The sequence below is a fragment of the Equus quagga genome, chromosome 16 (genome assembly GCF_021613505.1).
Source record: "Equus quagga isolate Etosha38 chromosome 16, UCLA_HA_Equagga_1.0, whole genome shotgun sequence".
Lineage (NCBI taxonomy): Eukaryota > Metazoa > Chordata > Mammalia > Perissodactyla > Equidae > Equus > Equus quagga.
Genome location: NC_060282.1, coordinates 40,391,084 through 40,414,149, shown reverse-complemented (window position 1 = coordinate 40,414,149; position 23,066 = coordinate 40,391,084). Strand labels below are relative to the sequence as shown.

Genomic DNA, 23,066 nt, shown 5'->3' with positions numbered 1-23,066 from the left:
TATTATTTGTTCTAGGTTGTACTCGTCAGTGGACATCTGGACAGCTGGGACGTTGGGCAGGGTGCCATGGACGATGGTGGTGGAGCCTTTATTTCATGGGAAGCACTCTCGCTTATTAAAGACCTTGGTAAATATTTAAAAAATCATTAACCAATGTGTGAGGGTCTCAGTAGTGACATGTTTAACTCAACACACAAAATACTCAACAGATTAGTTATTGTGGTATGTTCAAAGATCCTCCTGAGGTCTATATGTTTTTTGTCAGGGGATTCCCAGAAAATAACTAATTTGTCTCCTTAAAGAAGAAAATTTTTATTCAAGTGTAGGCCAGACTTCCAAAGTATCAAATATGATCAGCCACTGGGGAAAACGAACAAGCAAATGAAACTAGAAAATTTAACCACATCAGTCAGAAACTATGGAAGGAAACCATGAGCAAGTGCCAAGAAAAATCTGCAGCTCCTCCTGCTTCCTTTTTCTTGTTCATCTTAAAGACTTTATCAGGGTGTTAGGATGGCTTTACTGCAGTCGTGTTTCCATGAGAAAGTCAAAGAGAGCAACATAGGACTGGAGGCATGATTCCTTTAGTCACAATGAAGAATCCAGGCTGCAAAATCGGACCTTCCAGGTAAACCTAGACATGGGGAAGGTGGACTGGCATAGAAAGGAAGGGCCAACAGTGAAAGCAGTTTATTCTGATGACCTTATTTGCAAACAGAAAACGTGTGTTTTTTTCTTTGCGTTCTGGTCAAAAAGGTGGATTTTGAGTGAGGTTAGAAATAATGGAACAGTCTTAGGCGAGAGTTCCATGTCTGAATCAGAGCAGTGGCAGTTTATTAAAAATGCCTCATCAGCAGAATGTTTTATGTCATTACTATGGAGTAACCTCAGTTTCAGACATAGTAAAAATCAGAACAGTCCCTTTGGTGAAGGCTTTCCATTGCTGACGTAAGCACATATGTGTTCAAATTCTTGCTTTTCCTCCAGTTTTTAATGAACCTTCTCATCCTGTAAATCGGCCCGTTAAATAATTGTTCATCTTAACAGTAGATTGCTGGAATTGTCTTGCTTGGGGAAAATCTTTGGTGTGCCATTTTGATTTATGCCTGACTTGTGTTTTAAAAATGGAAAAATGGAAAGGTGGTGGTGAGGTTTTTTGCTTCTAAATAGGCCAGTGTCTCTCAGCCTTGGCACTGTTGACATTTGGGACCAGATAATTCTTTGTTGTGGGATCTGTCCTGTGCATTGTAGGATGTTTAGCAACATCCCTGGCCTCTACATAGTAGATGCCTGTAGCACCATCCCTCCCTCAAGTTATGACAAACCAAAAAGCTCTCTAGACATTGCCAAATGTCCCCTGGCAGGGGTGTGTGGAGGGACACATAAAATTGCCCACTAAAATAAATGAATAAAAAATCTCTAGGAAACCTGAACACAGGGTCATTTATTTTTGAAAGAAAACAAACTAATTGGAAACCTTACATTGTAGATACTTACACTTTTAACATCATTATCATACTGAGCACCTACTATGTGAAAGCACTTTGTAAAATCTGGGCATGTAGAGAGATTGAAAGCATGTCCTCTGTTCTCAAGACCCTTAGAATAGAGTTGGAGACATACACATGCACCTATACACATAGTTATCAAAATAGACATAATTTCAAGGCCTACTTTTAGAATTGAGTAAGGCATGAGAGATTGTCCAGCAAATACAACCAAAAAACACACATTCCTTTAGAGAAGATCTGGGAGACTGTATGTGAATTCTTTCCTCTTCCCCCTTCCCTTAAAAATATCCCCTTGGCTATCATCTCTGTCTTTAAGTCTATTCCAGGATGAAGTGGGTTCTAGAGATGAAGGAGGCAGATAGCAAACATTTCCCTCTTTATTGGGCATATATATTTATTTTGGAAGTTAATTTTATTTTAGTTTGTTCACCCAGCTTGATTGGAAGCAGAGCGGTAGAGTGAAAAGAGAACTGGACCCGTCTGAATTGGATTTCAGGTCACTCTTTGTCACAAACTACTCTTTTGGCCTCAGGCAGGTCATTTGAACTCTCTGGGCTTTGTTTTCCTCATCTCTACTTGACTGGACTGTAAGCTTCCAGAGTATTTTATCTGCTCTAGGTTGGAATAAAATTTGTGTCTTCTCTAGGCTTTGAATCTTATTTCTTTAGTACTCAGCATGGGACCCTAAATCACTGTTAACTGAGTTGAATTCAATTGCAAAGATAAATGTCAAACAGCATGCAAATGTGCATTGAGTATTTTTTTCCAGGTCCAAAAGTACACCAACTTCAGTTGATAGGTAATGATCAGTCTCCTTCATTTCAGGACTTAACTCTCCTATATATTTCTGAAAACCTATGTAAATATGTGAATAAAAGTCTAAAATAGAGAGGAATATTTCCTTTGAGTAGGTGTTAAGAGGCAGCATGGCATATTGTTAAAGAAGCACAAGACTCTGGAGCCAGACTGCCTGGGTTCAAATCCAGCTCTGCAACCTACTAGCCACGTGGCCTTAAGCAAGTTACTTTTTCTTTCTGTGCCTCAGTTTTCTTATCTGGGAAACGGGGATAATAATAGTTCCTGTCTCATAGGGTTACTTTGAAAATTAAATAATCTATGCACATAATGTACTTAGAATGGCACCCGATCAGTACTCAATAAATGTTAACTTTTATTATTTAATAAGCATGACTCTGACAGTACTCCATTTTTTTATGTAAGGGAAGATAATAATTTTCTTTATCCCCACCCCCATTAGTGATTACTTTGCGTCCTAGCCTAATATGTTTGTTATACTGATGTAACTCTAGGGCCAGCTGCTACAGTATCCCTCAATATCATTTCCCTTTACTATTTAAGTTGCCATCCTTTGTCTTATGGAAATCCAGTGACCCCTTCACTTTTTTCCACTTTCATACTAAAATCTCAGGAGTCTAAATTTCTCCTGTCACTTCTTGCATCCACTTCCTACTTAGGTTGAATGCCCAGTCTCCACTCTGCACCTCACTTCCTGTGATTGCACCCCTTGAGTATTACTCTTAATTTTAATATCAGAATTAGATTGTGGATTTCTATTTGTAGATTGCCTTTGTGTTTTAATATGAAGAACTGGGTTCAACATGTAATATATGAGTTCTAGATGAAAATTACTGATATACTTAAATAAGAAATAGGACTTTGGGCTAGAGGACAAGAAATGGGTTCATAATTATATTACTTAATTATATTGAGCCCAAACTGTTTAATTGGTGAAATATGAAAGCTCTGTGGCAATCTCTTTTTCCAAGAAAAGTGAGACTCCTTTTGGCTGCTGTTCTTGGATGAGAGGTCATGCAGCATGCATATCAAAGTACCTCAGTGGGGCTTGTTAATTTGAAGCATTGGTCCAGTGGGGCTTTCTGATATTTAGGAATATTGTTCTAAGATTCATCCTGCTTGTCTTTTCTCCTTTGTTCTCTTCTTTCACGACTCTTACAGAGTCACTGTTTCTGCCCAAATCATCAGCTAAAACTATATTTGATTAATCTAACAGAAGAGATATTTGTGCTTTGCAAATATAATCAGTCATTCCTGAGTATCTGTCAACAGAAGGCTATTTACTATGAAATGCTATTGAGTACTTTTTTGTGTTTGTGGTTTACTGGACTTGAAACTGTTTGTTTGAAATGTCATTTCCTGGAATGTTCTAGTGTCAGTGGACAAAGCCTATGGCCAAGGACGTTATGCTTCAAAATGTTCATTTGGCACTTGAAAAATAAACCACCATCCATCCTGAAATTCTTCCAACTTTACCATTTTCTCTGAAGTTAGAATTTTGAGTTTTCAGGCCTAAACAAAGGAAAAAAACTTATATTTAACAGTACTACCCGATTGTTGAAATGTGGAATATATGTAAAACATCTTTCTACAGAAATTTGAATGTGAACAACCTGATTGTGATTATTATAGATCTTGGAAGTCCATATATTAGAAAAATATTTTATTTATATGTTCTTTCACTCATATACTCAACAAATATTTATTGTGCACTGACTGCATGTTAGTATGCCAGATGCCCTGTACCAAAGAGGTCTGAGACATGGTTCTTGAAATTCTTGAAGTGGGAGAGACATTTAACTCAAAAATTGCAATGAAATAGTTATAAATTCTTTAACTGAAATGTGTACAAATTATTTTGGGCCCCTGGTGAAGAGAGGGACAACCATGGCTTGGCTGGCTCAGAGCACTTTCACAAAGGTGATATTTGAGCTTTCTTTGGTCAAGATAAATAGGAATTTCTGAAGTGAAAGGGGCACAATGAAGAATTCCCAGCAGAGCATAGAGCTTCCAGTCCTGCACATCATTAACGACGAGGAAAAAGTTGTTGACAATAACAGTCTTGGGGTTGTTGCGGGTAGAGGCTTTGTAGAATTGCAAGAGATGTTCACTTTTTACCTGATATATTTATAAAACATCAGATGTTTTAATAATAAGCATGTGTTACTTTAGTAATCAAAAAAATCCTCAAAGACCAAAAAAAAAAAAAAAGCAAAAAGAAAAGGGAGATTCGAGATTCTTGTTATTGCTATTACCATAAACACTTACCAGGTACAACAGGGCAGAGGTAGGAAGTAGGAAGAGTCATACATACAGGAGTCACCAAGCCTTCCAGGCCCAGCGTATACCAGGGAGCACAGCCTAATTAATGTATGTGAAGGCTTTGGTGTTGCTAGAGCTTTATGCAGTCATTTCTAATGCAATGGGTTCTCTCTTAGAGGTGGGGATCCATCCAGGAAGAGGGTTTCGTTCTCCCAGGCCCTGGTCAGGCCTCCATTAGAAAAGTCTCAGCAAGTCCAATCCAGAATAACTGAGCGAGGGAAATGAACAGCTTCCAATGAAGTGGAAACCTAAAGGGTAGAGCTAGAGACAGCTAGAGCTCTGAAGCAACTTGGCACTAGCACAGACCTAGAAAGCAGATCTCAGTTACAAAGGACCTCCCCCTGGGCTTAGCCATACCTCTGGGTGTAATAACAGCTCTAAAAGCTAGCATTTACTGAATGTTGCTGTGTTGTAGACATTGCACTCCACTACGTACATGCTCTCTTTTCTTCCAGACAATAACCCCAAGCAGTAGATACTCGTTATATTCATTTTGCCCAAGAGGAAACTGAAGCAGAGAAAAGCAGAGTACCCCGCTCAAGGTCACACAGCTATTATGTAAAAAATTTAAATCCAGGCAGCCTGACTCCAGACCTAATACTCTTATGTACTTTATAATATTGTTTTACTAGAACAGCATTCCCCGTCTCTTTCTAGGAACACTCATTCTTAGGATATCAAGATGTTATGTAGAAAAAAAATGTGTCCCATGGCGAAATAATTTTGGGAAACTCCCTCTTGGCAATTTCTTTATTCACCAAAAAACATTTGAGAGTCTTCCATGGATAGAGTGTGCTTTGAAAAGCACCGCTCTGGGCCATTATTGGAGTTGGAAGAACTGGCCGAGAATACCGAGCAAGAAGATTTGCTCGGATACGTTCATAGAACTGAGTACAAATGGCCTTGGATTTGTTCTCATTCTAGATTTTCTAGGCTATCTTTGGGATCTTGCAGTTGCCAGCAAGATAGAACCATGCAGTGGTTCCTTAATTGCAAGGTAGAGATTATTCTTATATTTCTTCTTGAAGAACTTTTGTACCCACCCATGTGTAAACTCTACCCAACAACTATATTCTTATTCATACTATCTGAGCTTATTTTACTAAAATAAATGTAGTATTATTGGAAATGTTTGACATATGCTAAGGACTCTCTCTGTCAGGTTTTTCTATGGCCCCAAATGAATCAGAATTTGGTAGGGTTTTTCTTTCCTAGAAGGAATTTTTATCTTAAAATATTCCACAAACTCTCCCTACTCCCATTTTCACTGTTTTTCTTTCACAATTATTTCATGAACACTGGAAGGGAGACTGATAGCCCTGGGAAAAGTAGCCTATTAAAATCGCCAGTCTTCAGTGGTAGAAGGAAGTACCTTTAGGAAATAATATATCTGCTTGTGGAACTGTCTAAGAAATTAACTTGTTTTAAGTCTTAGGAAAAAGTACATTTCTCCCTGACATTAAATTTCATTTTTATTAATTTTAATTTTAATATATAGTGGTTGTTTGCTTTTATTTTTTCTGAAAAAATTTTAGTCTTGACTTTTTAGAATTGCATTTAGTGCCGAAAATACCTAGAACAAAGAAGAATTAGAAACCAAGAATTTGTTTACTTTTTTTTGTTACATCTAAAAATAGACTTATGGGGGCAGGCCCCATGGCCAAGTGGTTGAGTTCACACGCTCCACTTTGGTGGCCCAGGGTTTCAACAGTTAGAATCCTGGGCATGGACATGGCACCGCTCATGAGGCCATGCTGGGGAGGTGTCCCACATGCCACAACTAGAAGGACCCACAACTAAAAATACACAACTATGTACCAGGGGGCTTTGGGGAGAAAAAGGAAAAATAAAATCTTTAAAAGTAGACTTATGGTCGGGGCATTTGTGGCTCCTTCTCATGGTCTTTTGAGGATGATCTCATTTTTTATTCAGATATACTATTTCCTCTAGTGGCAAGTTATGTAGTGTCTAGCTTTATCCTAAGACCTGTGGCAGATACATATTTTTTTAGCTGGAAATTGCTGAGAACTTTCCCTGAGGTTTGAACACATTCATAAGTTTCACTAAAATACTTAGCATCTTTATATTCATTCAGTTAACATAGACCTTTCCACTGGCATGTGTAAAAAGACCAACTGTGTATAGACTGATCTTCCAAATATGTTATTGAGATAAAATAAGATTTGTTAAAAATGAATCACTTAGAATGTGTTCTACCTTTTAGTTTGTATGTGGTATAGGACATTCTGTAGTCATTTTGGAGCTTACATGAACGTTGCTCTTATTATTTTATCACTTAGTTAAAATGCACCATTTCAGTGTAAAAATAGGCAAGTCTCAGGCCCAGTGGCATACAACATTGTGACCAATTCCTTTCTGTCTGACAGAGTCTGGAGGGGTGGCAGATGAATGCTGTGAGAGGAAGAGTCTCACGGGGCCCCTTTATCCGTAGTGTGCTCAGCTTCCTCCCCAACATCTGCTTTGATTTGGTCTGTATGCCTTAGAAAGTTAAGACAAGTGGTGTTGGTAAAGGAAATGGCAGCTTAAAAAATTAGTATTTTTCATCCTAGAGAAGAAGGATTATGGAAAGACTGAATAATGATATCCTTAGTGCCCCAGTGGATTTCCTCCCACCCAAGAATGGGATCCATATAAATCCAGGGTGGAGCTGTCTGGAAAATGTAGGCTACCTCATTAAAACAATATCCTCACAGTATTGCACAACTTGGCTCACAAGGAGATCTCCTATTTCAATAATAAATATTGAACACCTACTTCATGTTGGGCAAATAAAATGGGTAGGACACAGGTCCTTCCATCAAGGCGCTCACAGTCAGGTGGCAATGGCTTCACATGGACAGTGACATTTGAGCTAAGCCTTGAAAGGGTGGAAGGTGGGAGAAGAAAGAACAAAATCAGAGCTCATGAAAGTACGTAGTTTGAGGAGTGGAGGAGGTTTGGTGAGTCTAGAGCAATAGGTGAGTGAGGAAGGGTGGGAAATGAATCAAATGAAAGGTGAGAGTCACTTTGTAAAGGGCACTGGATACAAAGCTGAAGTTTGGAATTGGTGCTGTGGGCAGTGGGAGCCATTGAAGATTTTAAGCATGGGATTGGCATGATAGGATTTTTTCTAAAGTAAAGATACCGGGTAGGTTATCCTTTTAACCTGTAAAGAACTGTGATGAATACAATGGAGACACAGGAAAATGGAGTGGGAGACTCCAGCTAATATACCAAGCCTGCAAAACCACAGCTCTGGAGTTATTAAGCAAGTTTTATTTGCTATTTGCTATGTGGCTGACAAGCCAGCTTCTACCTTTCTATGCTAAGTATACTAAAGAGGAAGCGATGGGGTTTCCAGGGTTGCTGTGTTCTTCGCCTACACACTTCTCTGCATCATGCTAATGCTGCATTTTGCGAAAGCTGTGGTTTACTCAGCTTAGAACGAATTCTGTTCCAGTAAACTTGCCTAAAAGCAGATGTCTGCCAGCAAAGAAATGGGAAAATATACTATGAACATCTGATTGGACTTTTATGCTTAACTGGACTTTAAAAATTGTCCTGGAAGATAAGGCGTTAGTTTAGTTCATTCTTAGACCCCTTCGACTCGGAACATCCTCAAAATTAAGCACTAGCAACAGAGAATATCGGGTGTGTGATGGAAACATCAGGCTAAATAAAGTATTGAAAGAAGCTGACTATTATAAGATTTCTTATTTGTAATGCTACTAATGCCTTCCTCATATTGGATAATCATCACTGATGAGCTCATATTCAGCCCATGTTCTTGCCTGACACCAGCATCTCTAGATTATATGATGTGACCCAGATCTCATGGATTTTTTCAACCCTTCAGATCCTGCTCCTTAACCCTTAAATAACTCAAAATCTGTGCGTAAATGAGAGGCAGTGTGGTTAGTAAAGTAAGCATATACAATATGTTAGAGTATCTTAGGTTCAAATCATTCCATGCTACTTAGTAGTTGTACTATGTTGGACAAATTATTTAACCATTTAAGTCTCGGTTTCCTCTTCTGCACAATGGAAACAATTTATCTTCAGTAGCTGATAGAATGATTTGAAATAATTTGGGCAGTATCTGGACCCTGCTAAACCATCAATAATAGTAACCATTATTATTAGAGCTAATTGCCAAAACAATGGGTAAAGGTGTTCCAGCAGAGGATATACTCTCAGGATCAACTTTCTCTCTCAAGTCTTGGTGTCTGTATCCCATTGCACAGTTCAGCTTGGTCAGGGCCATCCCCACAGCAGAGAAGCTCTCATAATAGAAGAACAGTAGCTGGTTCTGATGAGCCAATCTCACAAACCATCACCCCAATATAGCCACCATCCGTGAGTATATACAATGCCAATTCTCTCATCATTGCTGTAGAAGGGCAGTTAACAGATGCTTCATAAATGTTAAGGATGTGGGGATGGAGAAATCAGCTTTTACTGTCCCCTTTTCTGTCTCTGCCAATGTCCTTAACCCAGTAACACTGTGTATACAAAGATTTATAATATTTCTAAAGAAAAAAATAGTAAAAACAGGAAATTGCTGTTGAAGGCAACATAATTTACTACAAAGAAAATCATTTCAAATGTAGAAAAAAATCAAAGCAGAGAACACAAAGAATCGAATTAGTGCTTGCTGTTTACAATTTACCCTGCTAAGTGAATTCTCAAGAAATCTTCCTATTTTTTAACATAGTCAAACCTGCAATCTCCAGGCATTCTCAGAAGATCCTCATGCATAGAAAACTGTTTTATTTATTGTTTTATCTTCTTGAAGTGAGTGTTTAGTCCACTAACTTTCAGTATTATTTTCTAATGTATATATTTGGGGCCATACTTTTCTCTCTAAGCACTTTTAGCTGCTTTAGCTGCTTTCCACAAGTCTTGAAATACTGCCTTAATGGCCATCCAATTAAATATGTTGGAATTTTCATTGTGATTTCCTCTTTGACTCACTATTATAACTTTCTTTGAGTTTCAAAAAATATGAAGTTAATATTGAGTTATTGAGTTCCGATTTTGTTGCATAGTGCTTGTTAAACATGATTTATAGAATATTAATTCTTTCGTATTCACTTAGACATAATTTTGGCTTTTTTTTTTTTTTTGAGGAAGATTAGCCTTGAGCTGACATCTGCTGCCAACTCTCCTCTTTTTGCTGAGGAAGAGTGGCCCTGAGCTAACATTTGTGCCCATCTTCCTCTACTTTATACGTGGGATGCCTGCCACAGCATGGCTTTACAAGCAGGGCATAGGTCTGCACCTGGGATCCTAACCGGTGAACCCTGGGCCACCGAAGCAGAACGTGTGAACTTAACTGCTGTGCCACCAGGCTGGCCCCTAATTTTGGGTTTTTATGTAGACAATTTTTAAAAAATGTGTTATGTTGACTTGAAAAAATATATAGCTTCCTTTTCCTTGGAATAGGGTTCTACATATATTCATGAGAGCAAAATTGTTAATTGTGCTGTTCAAAACTGCTGTATCATTACTAGTTTTTTATCCACTAGATCTATCTGTTTTTGAGAGAAGTATATATTAAAATCTCCCATTAAGATTGTGATTTTATAAATTTCTCCTTGAATTTCTATCAGTTTAGCTTTATATAGTTTGAGGCTTGGTTGCTTCATATAGTTGAGCCTAAAGACCTTTATTCTTAATAATGATTTTTCCCTGCAATTCTGTTTTATCTTATATTAATATCATGCAACCAACTCTCTTTTGGTTTCTCTTTATTTTTCTGTTCCTTCATTTCTGACTTTCTAGGCCATTGTGTTTTAGCTGATTCTGCTGTAAATGGCATATAGTTAGATTTTTAAATATTCAGTCTCATGGTATCAGTTATGAGGATGTTTGTTCTGTTTATTGTGATCACATATTTTAGTAATTTTCTAATTTTTTTCCTACTAAAGTTCCTATTTTTCTTTTTTTCTACTTTTTTTGCTTTCTGTTTGATTAATTGGTTTTTCTTTCACTCTCTCCCTGTATTTCCCTCCACTGTTTGGAAACTTGTACGTTTTCTTTCTGTTCTTTTAGTGGTTACAAATAAAATGTCACAAGCATATTTGTCTTAATTAAATAATATAGCAATCATAAATTGCTCCAATGTATCCCTTTCCATTATACATATTATCATATAGATTACTGTCATCTTTTAAGTGCTATGCCTCAGTTTCCTCATATGTATGATGAGGATTATAATAGCATCTACTTATAGTTATGATAAATGAGCTAGTTCAGTTCCTGGCACATAATAATTGCTTAGTAAATATTGGCTGTTTTTATTATTTATAGTCAGTAATTATTAGATTACCAACATATTTACTGACATTTTTATCAACTATTATTCCTTTCTTCTGGCTCAGTTACCTTCTTCCTGAAGTAGAACCCACAGTAGTTCTTTTAATAGAGTTCTGTGAGCAATAAACTCTGTTTTATTTGAAAATGCCTTTATTTTGTTCTTATCTTTGAATGATGTTTAGTTGGGTATGGCGTTATAGATGGTAGTTATTTTCCAGAATTTGGAAGATATTATTCTGTTTTCTTCTGGCTCCTATAGTTGAGAAATCTAATCGTATCTATGACGATCTGCATTTTCTTGAGGAATGGTTTGGGGACGTCTTTGTTTTTATTTCTTCCTGCTCTGATTCTTTTTGCTTCTTCAGTTTGAGAACCTTTGTCTTTTCTTTCCTTTTGGATTTTGTAATGGCATAAACTATTATCTCCTCAAATATTGCTCTCTCTTATTCTAAAACAGAATAAATCCAAATACAGAAGAAAATAATACATTTACATAAATTCAAAATCACAAAAACTTTATGATACTGTTTTTGGATATACACACTTAGAGAATAATGTTAAAACAATCAGAATACTGGTTACCACTGCAGAGGGTCTTATCTTCATTGAGAACTTTTTTTCCTGAGAGAGCAAAGTGTGGAGGTGCCTGGATAGCAAATCCAGACGGGTTTTGGCCTGATCTCTGTGGGTTTCCGAGATCTTAGACCAGTCTTCCAGTTATTTTCTCAGCTTGGGGTTTTCAAAACCCCATGGGTTACTGCAGCATCAACTTTTACTTTCTGTTCTAGCTTAAATTCCCTAATTGTTTCTGGTGTCTGGGGACTTCTGTCTCTTTCTCTTTCCTTTTCTTTCTCTTTCCCTTCTCCCTCCCCACCCTATCTCCTTTCCTTCCTCTCATTCTCTCTTCCTCTCTCCCTTTAGCTTTTTGTGAATTATACTATGGATGAAACAATAATTTTTAAAATTTTACTTTCTAAGCATTTCTACTTGCTTGTATGAGAAGGGATCCCTTCTGCATTGGCTCGAGCAGTCAGAAGTCCACCTAGTTCTTTTCTAAGAAAGCAAAACACCTTTCATTCAGCCTGATGCCTGATATCTGGAGAAGATAAGAACTGGAATGTCAGGACAATGATTTGTCTGTGACACCTATTGTCATGGAATAATGAGGAAGGGTGAAAAGCATGAATGGCCAAGGCCAGTGGTCCCTGATCATTATACCATCAAATTTCCCTTGTATTTTTATTTTTATACGTATACTTTGCAAGATTTTACAAAAAGAACAAAACAAAAAACACATATAAATTGTTGACTAAGGATGATTTGTTTTCAAGTTTTGTTAATCACGAAATTTTATAACCACCACACTTTAATTTATCACGAGATGACCAAAGTAACCATATCAATTTGATATTTTTCCAACTAAGAGCAAAGAAATTAAATTTGCCCATTTAGTTTTCTCAGGAAACCATTTCAACTATAAAAGTATAACTTTTTTCCTATGTTTTTTAGAATATTTGACACTGGCTCATTGAATCCCTTTCATGATTGTGGGTTTGGAAACACTAGCATAAAGGTACTGATTAGAGCCCCAGAAAGAGAGCAGACATTCTTGCCCATCTCCTTCCTCTCGCAGGATTTAGCTACTGCTGGCTGGTCTAGAGAGTGTGTTTGCAGCCACGGCTAATCTCCTTCTTGACTCAAGTCACAGCATCTACAGAGGTTGGCAGTGCAATTCCTAAGTGGTCTAGGTGAAGGAATTTATTAGCTTTTAGAGGATATCATTGGGACTAGCAGGAAGATTATCACACAAAATCTTCTTGCCATTCATGACAAATGATCTCAATTTTCGTATCAGATTAGACATTCCTGGGCCATCAAAGTAAATATGTTCTTATTAGTGATTCTGCCCAACTTTGGTAAATAGAACTTGTATAATTAGCCCTCACTTAAAGATTTTCACTATAGGTTCTTGTTTATTTATTTATTCTTTCGATGCCTTAGTGCCTTAGAAAAATTTGTACTGATTCTTCTTGGCAATTATCAAGCAAGGCTCCTCCGTCCTCCATCTCCCAACCCCCAACCCCCGGCATTGAAGAAGAAACAAATCTCTAATTCCAGATCTAAGCCACTCGTGACACTCATGCCTGGGCTTACTCTGAAGTCAGCCTGTCATTGAAGGACAGCAGGCAAAGCACCAGTCACTGGAGAGCCTGGGGAGATAGTGGGAGGGTGAATCGGGAAGCCATCAGGAGGAGCAACCATTTCTTTGTTGCTTTGTGTAGTTAGAGAAAGCATGTTTTTAGAGTGCACTTTGCTAGAGGGATAAACAATACAGTTCTATTCAAAAAAGTTCTACAGACTTTTGAATCATACTTCTAGCTTTTTAACTTACCTGATTCACCCCTATGTATTATTCTGTTTTCATGATGAAAAATGGTCATTAAGTGAGGGATGTGTATATTAGTGAGTGTACTTAGAGTTCTACATTTAAATCTGAGGGATAAGGATAAAGACAATGGAATGAGGAGTGATGTTGGTCAGTGTTGGTCAGTGGCCTGGAATGAGTGGATAGGTCCCTGAGTGGGCTCAGGTAGGAGTCATATGGGACATGGGCACATGTGCATCCTTCTAATCCTTCCACAGGGGCTGCTGCCTGCTGTCTGTATTCAAGGGTATTTTATGATGCATATACTTGCAGATCCCTAAATAAACCATTCTGTTTCCTCTCTCCTCATTCATCAAGTCTCCATATGCTGTTGTGTACTCATTGTTTCCATTGCCAGATTTGAGCTCCTTTAGCATGACTTTTAATCTTTGCATGTCCAGCACCCAACAGAAAGTAATACCAATAGTGTCTGTCAAATTTAGCAGAACTGGCTCTGCTCAAGTGCTTTGGGCCAAGAAAGTGAGAGGGCCTAGAGGGAAGCTTCGCTTTAGGGAGTGGAGGAGTCACTCCATGGAAGCCCTTGCTCTCTTATAGAAACACAGGACTGGTAGGGAAGCATAATTATGACTAAAAGGACAGGAAAGCAGAAAGAGGAAGAAGGTAATGAGACAACTGAATAGAAGTGGAGCCTGCTCAGGGAAGCACAGTCAGGTGGAGGAGTGAGGTTGGGGTGCACGTCATAAAGTCAGATGGGAAGTCCACATCTACATCTTTTGTTAATCATTTAATCATTTTTCTTTTGTCCTTTCTTGGCTCCCTCTTAAACATCACATTAATATTAACTCAGAAAACTTCTTTTAACCTAGGCAGTCTTCCAGGTGAGCTACCTTCAGTCCCTTTTGATATACACATGTTTAAAGTGACTTATTTCCTCTTATGGAAGAAGACTCATTTTATTTAATAATTTTTTCAAGTGGAGAGATTAGTTGTGGTCACAGTAACAAATTTTTCATAATTCTCCAAGTGCTATAAAAAGTGGCTTAATGGCATGAAGTGAATTCCCATGATGGGAGTTGTCCTGTCATTGTGAATTGCTGTAATCATATTTGGAGAGATATTTCTTTCCACATTGTCAGCAACTATGTAGGGTTTGTTTTAGATTCAAAAAGTGTGAGATGAGTTGATCTACATCCAAGAGATTCAAACATTTTTCGTTGTTGTTTTTGGATCTGATTGCTAGTTCAGTTGTGGGGTAGTTTTATCATGTTTAGCTATCTCAAAATCTTATATTCAGAGACAATTTTTACATACTCTTCTTGTTTCCCCTTCACTTACTGAAAGATGGCTAGAGAAGAAAAATAATCTCTTATCTTCTCACATTACATTCAATTTTGTGATAAATCATATTCCTACTACTCTACACAAGCCTTATTTCTAAAAATTTTTGTATATAATTTTCTCAAGATTGATCAGCATTTTCCCCCATCTACTACCACACATCCATGGTTTTTGTTTTCTTTTCAAATCTTCCAGACTTGGAAAAACTGTACTGTTTGTAAGCAGATGATTTAATTTCAATAAATGCCTTTTTATTTCTCTCTCCCTGTGATTTACTGCTTGAAACCGTGAGAAACATCCAAGTACAGATGCTGTTTTCCAGCTTTGACAAAACCTTGGTTGTTGACCTCACAGACTTAGGAAAATTTATCTCATGTGATTCAATGCTGGAAGTAATAATATTAGCAGTTAAAACCTTATGAGACATCATCAGGAAAAGGAAACTTTGGTCATTCTGCTTCTTGTTAAGAACAGATGGCAGTTTAAAAGGCAGACACTTGCTAAGGAGGAGGAGATAAAAATGATCAAACAGAAATGCCTCTTCCTTCAGTTAAATATGAACTGAGGATGCTGCATAGGAGTAATAAAATCAAAGTCTTAGAAGCTTCCCTCGTTGAGTGTGTTTATATGTACTTATTTTTATTTGCTCTTCAAAGATGAATTTTCTTATTTATTCTCTTTGAGGGAAGTACATCTAGATCAAAATAATTTTTTGCAAAATACTCATTTCATATAAAAGCCTGTTTAAGATGTCATGTTTGCCCTGGCTGTGTCGAGACTCAGACAAGATTATCTGCTGTGTGAATTACATCTGCAAGAGATGGGCTCTCGCCATAACCTTCTACACAAGGATCTCACTCATCTGCCAGGAGGCAGAGGTGACTCCCATCTCTCTGAACACTGCGCACAGAAGACAGGCCTTCTGCAGCACCCAGTTGGAGGCACTAAGTGAAGGCTGCCACAGGAACCATTAGGGACCTTGATTGTGAGGAAACATCTGGGAGGAAACTAACAGTGAGACCTCGGCATCTAACGTTAAACCACCCAGACATCTTCCTTCTGGTTTAAGGAATTGTGCTAAAAATACTTGGACATTTTTCACTTTGTTCTTTGTGGCGTTGGTTCTCTTTTCCCTTGGGCCTTTATCCTGAAGTGGCGAGGTACCCTTTCTTCCCCAATAGCTTTGAGAATCAAATGATCTTAGTTGCTAGAACTGGAAGAGGATCTTAAAGATCATCTAGTGGAATGATCTGATTGTTCATGTGAATAAAGTGAAACCCAGAGACAATGTGACTTGTGCAAGGACTTGGATCACAATTTGTGTCAGAACTCATTTTCTGGCTTGTGGCCCAGGGCACTTATAGTATACCACACCAGCTGAATCCCATTCTCTCCAAGACATATCTTCTCCTTCACCAGGTAGGTCTCCTCATTGTGTCCTTCACAAACCCTCCTCACTGTCACCTCTGCGCCTTGGCTGATGCTATGTGCCCTGCTCAGTGTGCCCTTCTTCTCCAACTCCTCTACTCAAGCCCATCACATTCTTAGCCCAATCTAATTAGGCTTAGCCCAATCCTATTGCAGCTTTTCCAGCCCAAATTAACCTCTCCTTTCTCTGGCCCTCTTTCAGGCCCATTTTTATTCTCTCTTTCATGTGTGATCTCAATTTCCCAGCAAGACTGTGCTCTTCAATGTTTCAAGTTTTTGTCATCTGCACTGTTGTCCTCCCAACACCTACTGCCGGGTTGAGGATGGAGTGGACTCCCAGCTTGTTGATGGGCATGTTGAACAGTCTTCTGTTGGGCAGGCAGGAGAAAAGAGAGAAAGCCCAGGCACACAGAACTCAAATGCACAGAAGTTTAGGTCTTCCTCAGAATCAGTCTCCACTGGTCAAATATTTCCAGCTCCTGCATCAGCAGCCATTTCCACTTATTCCTTTTCTCCAGAGACAGTTCAAATGAGAGATACTTCCTATCATTGTTGAGATGGAAGTCTCCCAAAGGTCTTGCCAATGTTATAGTTTTGAGATTCACAGCTTCATCTAAAGCTCACCTTTTAGCAGGGATGAAAACCATAGGATGGGTATCATGATAGATGCTCAACATGGACATCAACTGACTGACCCCAAGTACATCTATTGATTGACCCCTAGGAAAGTCACAGGTATCCTGATAATAGGAAGATTTTCCATGGGAACTAATAAAGGCCATAGTTATCCTAAGCAAAGGAGCTTCTGTGAATCATAGTGCAATTCATAAGCATGCTTTCTAGCTCCTTTTAAAGCCCCTCCTAAAACAACAGTCTTAAGATTTAAAGCTAAGAACAGGGAGGACTCAAAATCACCTCCAGAATCTACTGTAATCTATCTAATCTTTTACCATCCTAATTTGTATTCACCATCTTGTACCCTCAGTAGACTTGAGGCAGAGTGCCTTGGTGAAAAGGGGTCCTTAGAGACAGGCAGCCAGGCAGTGTAGCAATATAAAAAGAGTCCTAGACTAGAAGTGTAAAGACCCAGTCTGAGGCCTGACTGTGCCACTTACTGTTTCAAAAATGTTGTACAAAGCCTCTGACCAATCTCAGCTTCAATCTTCTCTTCTATTAAATGTGGATAATAATCCCTGCCCTGCATCTAGGCATTCTTCACACATATAATGATTTCTTTAACATTTCCCTCACCGCTAGATTATCACCTACACAAGGCCAGGGTCTATACGTGTCTTGTTTACCACTGTATCTCCAGAACTTGACACATAGTAGGGTATGTACTGTATTCATTGGTTGGTTGACCGAGAGATAGGGAAAAGTTTAAAGCAATTGTAAGCTATTAAAATGATTCTTGTTATCTTTGATGTTGTTGTTCTGGCTCTGTAGGGGGTGGTAGTTTTTAGTTTGGGTTCCCATTTTCTACTCTCCATGACTGAGAAGGAGCTGAAGCAAAAGACCCACATTGAATCAACAGAGACCAACCACTGACTCTTGATTGTAAATGAGTAACTTCGAAAGTTCATGGTATTTCTTTGTAGATTCTTCCCAAGTCTCAGTACCTGGCACACAAAGTGGATAGGTTTGACCTTTACTTAAGTTTGCTCTGTGTCCCTTGATGCACGTGTGCCAGCAATCATCAACAGCAAGGTGACCTTCTCTGCTTATCATCATGGGCTGCTTTTCTTCTGCGGTTTTCTTCTTTAGTCTTTGATGTATGAGTACTTTTAGTGGCAAAGATAAGCTTGTAATGATACTGTACTAAATGTGGCTTCTGCCTGAGGATGTGCATGTGTCTGAGGAGGATCTAGATTGTCCAGGTGAGCTCTTCTTTTAAAATCCTTCCTGCAGGTAAATACTGAGACATGGAGGAGAAAGGGCCTTTGGCATCAGACAGGTCTGCTTTTGAAAACTTTGTGCAGCTGATAGTCAAGGAGGGAAGGAAAATGGTGAAAAAATAATTATATTTGTACCGAATGCCTAGATGTAGGACAGGTATTATTGTTCTCATTTAGCAGATGAGAAAACTGAGGCTGAGAGAGGCAAGAAGCTTTGCTCAAAGTCTTTGAGACAGTAAGTGACACAGGCAGGCCTCTTTATTATATAATAAGTATAAAAATAGGGCCTTCTTCAAGGTATGTTGTGATGAATCAGTAAGGATATACATGTGAAATTATTGAGCACAGAATTTTGCCCAGAGTAAGTATTCAATAAAGGTGAGTTTCCACTCACTGTCTTTCCCTTCATTCTCTTTTTCATAAATTAAACCAAATGAAAAGTGGCAGAATTAGACTTCAGTCCTGCAGTGCTTCCTCTCAATTCATATTCATATTTCAGATTGCTTGTTATACCCACATTTCCTGTTAACACAAATTGGAAGGAGTAACATGGCCTTCATTTGTTGACAGAGACACGAATAAGCAGAATACAGTGAAGAATGTCTCAGTTTCGGCAGAAATTGAATGCTGCTTTGGGGTAGGCTACTTCTTCCACCTGCAATGACTATACGTTATCCCTGGAAATTAACCCATCTTCACCATAGTCATTGAGATGGAAGCAAGTGCCTGTCCATTGAACATCACCTTCACGTAGAAAGGATGAAGGTCCAGCACAGTATGTATGATGCATCCACACCTATAATCATGTTAATATAAATGTTTTAAGATATTGTGTTGCATGAGTGTGTTTGTGTATGTATTACTTGTTTCTTGAATAAGAACAGAACAGAAGCTAATAATTTTATATGAAAATATAATGATCACCGAATTCAGGAGTCAACTTCCTGTTTCTCATCCATTCTTCCCACTTTAGTACAACCTTATGCATCATCAGGCATGTTGGTATTATAAGAAAATGATGATGTGGACCCTGGTCTTTATAGGTTCAATGGATGACAGTCCTATATCTTTATAAATTTCAAAAAATAAATATTAAAAAAAGATCATTTTAATTCAAAAGAATGATGGACGTATCATTCTATATGTTACATATCAACAAAATTTTTTTTTCTCTTCATTTAAGACATTAATCTTAATTTTGTCTTTACTATTGAATCTATTAATTCAAATAATATGTGTCAGTAGGTAGATGAGCTAAACGATAAACGTCATGTAAAATTTTATATAAGATAATATGCCTATATATACACACAGTAAAACTAATATTTACACGTTTAGGTGTGGAAACAAAGGATTAGTGCCTCTTCATAAAGTTAATATATTTAGGTTCTACAATTATGTGCTATTTCATAGTATATCAATAAGAAAAATAGAAACTACAAGCAGAAAAGGATTTAATTTAGGGAATTAGAACCTATGACAGAAAGAATAAATGCTTACCAAACACTGCATTGTTTTCTCATCTTCTCTTGCTGTTAGGTTGGGACCTTATGATGGTCTTGGCCAAAGGACTGTGAAAGAAAGTGAGGTATTAATTTCCCAGGGCCAAAATGGTTAAGAGCTTATATACTTCTTCCAACCCTCACTAACCCTGGAAGCTACGTAAAAAGATGGAAAAGTCCTGGTTGTCTGAGTCACCAGGTGGAGGATAGCTCTCACCAACTTTGCATGAGCAAAAAGTCAACTTTTACTGGACTAAGACACAGAGATTTGAGAGTTTTGTCTGTTGAGGCAGCTCCGGTTAATTACCTGACAAATAAAAGGACCTATAAAAATGTTTGAAGGCCTGAGAGAGGGAAGATCATTGATGCAGCTACTAGTATTCAGGAAATTATGAAGAATAGGAACTACAGGAAACTGTCACCAATGATTTCAGCTGCCCACAGCACCCAAGTGAGTGATTTGTAGGAAGATACTTGGAAGCTGTTGGCAAAAGCTCCCATACTCTGTCTACCAAGGCCCGTGTGACTACCTACCTCAAAGGATTAATGATGGTTTCTATTTATCTTTTGCCTTTGAAATCTCACATGAATGTGGCTCATTGTTTTCATCTAACCTTATAACCCTGCTGGCATAGATTCCAGGAAATCTAGTTCCCAGGCTTCCAATCCTATAATACCAGGGAGAGTATGGCAGGAGAAAATGGTGTTGAGTTGCCAAAAAGCAATCTGGCATGCATAGGTAGCCCAATTATTAGAGTGATGATAGGTCTCAATTTGTCTGGAACAGTCTCAATCTATTCTTGTTGATTTAGAGTAATTATTGTTAGTGCCCTGTTTCAATCTCAAAACTTTCCCTATTTGGACATGAAAGTATACGGCCGTCTACCTATTATTAACACGGTGAAAATCCTTTATTCTTTTCCTCGGCAGACACTTATTAAGGGTATGTTAAGTGCAAATCATCATGCTAAGCACTGGGGACATTGATAAACAAAGGCACACATGATCCTGGTCCTCATGGAACTTAGAGTCTGGTTTATGAATGATATAGCCCTAAAAATGGCAATAGCTATAAGGATGGAACAGAGAGAGGAGGCATATTTGAAAGAGGTTGAGGAATTGAATACTACAGATCTTGAGAACTAATCAGTGTACTTAAGACCCTTAGGCTCTTGAGTCAGACTGTCTGGGTTTGAATACCACTCCACCACTTATTAACTATTTTAACTTGGGAAGTTACCAACTAATCTCTGCCTCAATTTACTAATCTGCAAAATGGAGATAAAAATAATTTCTGTGAAAATTAAATGAGATAAAAACTTAAAAAGTTTATAAGAGTGACTAACATATAGTAAACCATAAATATTTGTGATCACGATAATGAAGAAGAAGAATAAGGAAAAGGAGGAGGAGGAAGAGGTTTTCTCTCGTAGTGGCTGAATATGAGAAAAGTGTCTAAGAAAACTCCTAGGTTTCTGACTTGGCGTCTTGATGGATGGTTGTATTAAATAGTAAATGTAGGGGAATCTGATTTATGTGGGGGAAACAATGCATACAGTCTGAATGTATTACTAAAAGAGTAAATACTGAAAAAGCCAATTTAAGTAGGGGGGCGAAATAATACCTTCAATTTGATTATGTTGAGTTTGAGGGACCTGTGGGGTATCCAAATAACAATGTCTAATAGGCAGCTGAATATCTAAGTCTGAGGCTCAGACAGAGTTCTGAGCTGAAATGTAGATTTGTGAGTCTTTAGGCTCTAGATTGTGGTTGGAACCAAGGAAATATGGGAGATCAATTAAAATGTTCAGAGTGAGAAAAGAAAGGACCATTACCAGATATCTGAGTTAGGCCAGTATTTAAAGGGCAGAGGAAAATAAGCCCTTGGAAAATGACAGGAAGGAACAGCCAGAGAAGTAGAAGAAAACTAGAGAGGGATGTGAAGGAAGAACAAGGTGGGCAACAGTGTCAAGTGCCAAACACAGATCAAGAAGACAGAAACAGAAATAAGTTCCATGGATCCCGCAAGTGGGGTCTATTGGTAATTGTATTAAGAATAGATTCAACAGAGAAAGTGGAAGCCTGGTCACAGGAAGTTGAGGTGAGAACGAGAAGAGAGGATGTAGAGGTAATGAAGCATTTCGTCTTTTCTTTGAACACTTGACTGTGAAGGAAAGGGAAGGGTCAGCTGGTGGCTGGAGGCTCTTTAAGAGCAGAGGCTGCAGGGTCATTTGGTTCCAGAGCTGCACAAGGGATCGGAAGACCAGGAAGGTTTTAGATTACATGTCCTTCAAAGTTCCCAGGTTCAGCTTTTAATTTTCACAGGGTGATACCTGTGGACAAGGCATAAAATCTGTCTTACCCTGACAAATTTAAGTTGGAATTTAATTTGATCTTATGAGTCTTTAGGGAAAAATATCTTAGGGTTCAAAACATATAACCATACATAGTACATTTATGAATAGAGTTCTTGATTTTTTAGTAACACATACACTCAATTCCTTTATAATTTATTCTTTAATTGGTTTCTCTTTTCAACCAGTTTCTTATTCTTATATGCAATTTGTCTTTTTGACTATTTTTTTTTCATGCCTGTGTTTCCAGCTTTTCCCAAAGAATATTATTAAATCATTAGGTCATAACATTGGATGAGGTTTACTGAATAATAATTCTTTTCAAAGACTTTAACATTTTCCCTCAGAGCCTTGGTTGGTTTATTGACTAGAGCAAAGCAGTTAGTTTGCTACTAGTGGAATAAGGCAGGCTAAGCATCTGGAAATGTTCTACCAGGAGGAGCCAATGACTTTGTTTTTTAAAGGTCTCAGGCCTCCCATCACTCACCTCCAGTCTTACTAGAGCATAAGAGAATCAGAATTTATTACTGTGTCATAATCTGGACTGCAGCCTTTTATCTGAGATCTTCTGTTTGGAAAGTATTTTCAAATGTTTTCTTAGCCTCAAGGGAAAAGTTTCTCCCAGAGACACCTCAGTTTTATCAAAAGCATTCACAAACCTCCTTTTAGTTTTTTCTCTACCAATTAAGATCCTCTTAGCTGGGTAGAATAAACTCGTAAGCGTGGTTCCACTGGTTTATTAAAAACTCACTTTAGCTAGAAGAATCAAAGTTTCTTATATGGACAGACCCTAGAGAACTAGGAAAAAGTTATTTCCCTCCAAGGAGTTCAAGACCTATAATTTAATTTTCCTCTGGTTTTGACCAAGCTCCGATTTTTGCTGACTTTATAGTATTACATAGCCTATCCATTTCAATTAGTGATTGATCTCTGTTATTCCCATTTAATTAGAAATTTCCAAATTATTTCTATCATTTTATTTGTTTTCATGCATGTTTGTAAAGCCTTTTCATAATTATTATATTAAAATATTTTATTTCTTTAATTCCAAGTAACATTAGTTGAAAGATGCACCTTTAATATAAGAGATTTTAAAGAGAAAAAAATCCTTCTCAATGAATGCGTACATTGACTATAAAGCTGTTCTAATTTCAAAAACACATTGTAAAAAAAATGCTCTTGGAATTGAAGAGATA

General features: G+C 37.8%; 1 protein-coding gene across 2 annotated transcripts in view; it reads left to right on the top strand.

Annotated features, from left to right (window-relative positions):
• Window positions 1–23,066, top strand: part of CPQ (carboxypeptidase Q) — a 460,527-nt gene that overhangs the window by 315,774 nt on the left and 121,687 nt on the right. For both annotated transcript variants that reach the window (XM_046642700.1, XM_046642701.1), the window contains exon 5: window positions 16–127. In XM_046642700.1, coding sequence (XP_046498656.1) covers window positions 16–127 — 112 coding nt within the window. The remainder of the gene's footprint in view (window positions 1–15; window positions 128–23,066) is intronic.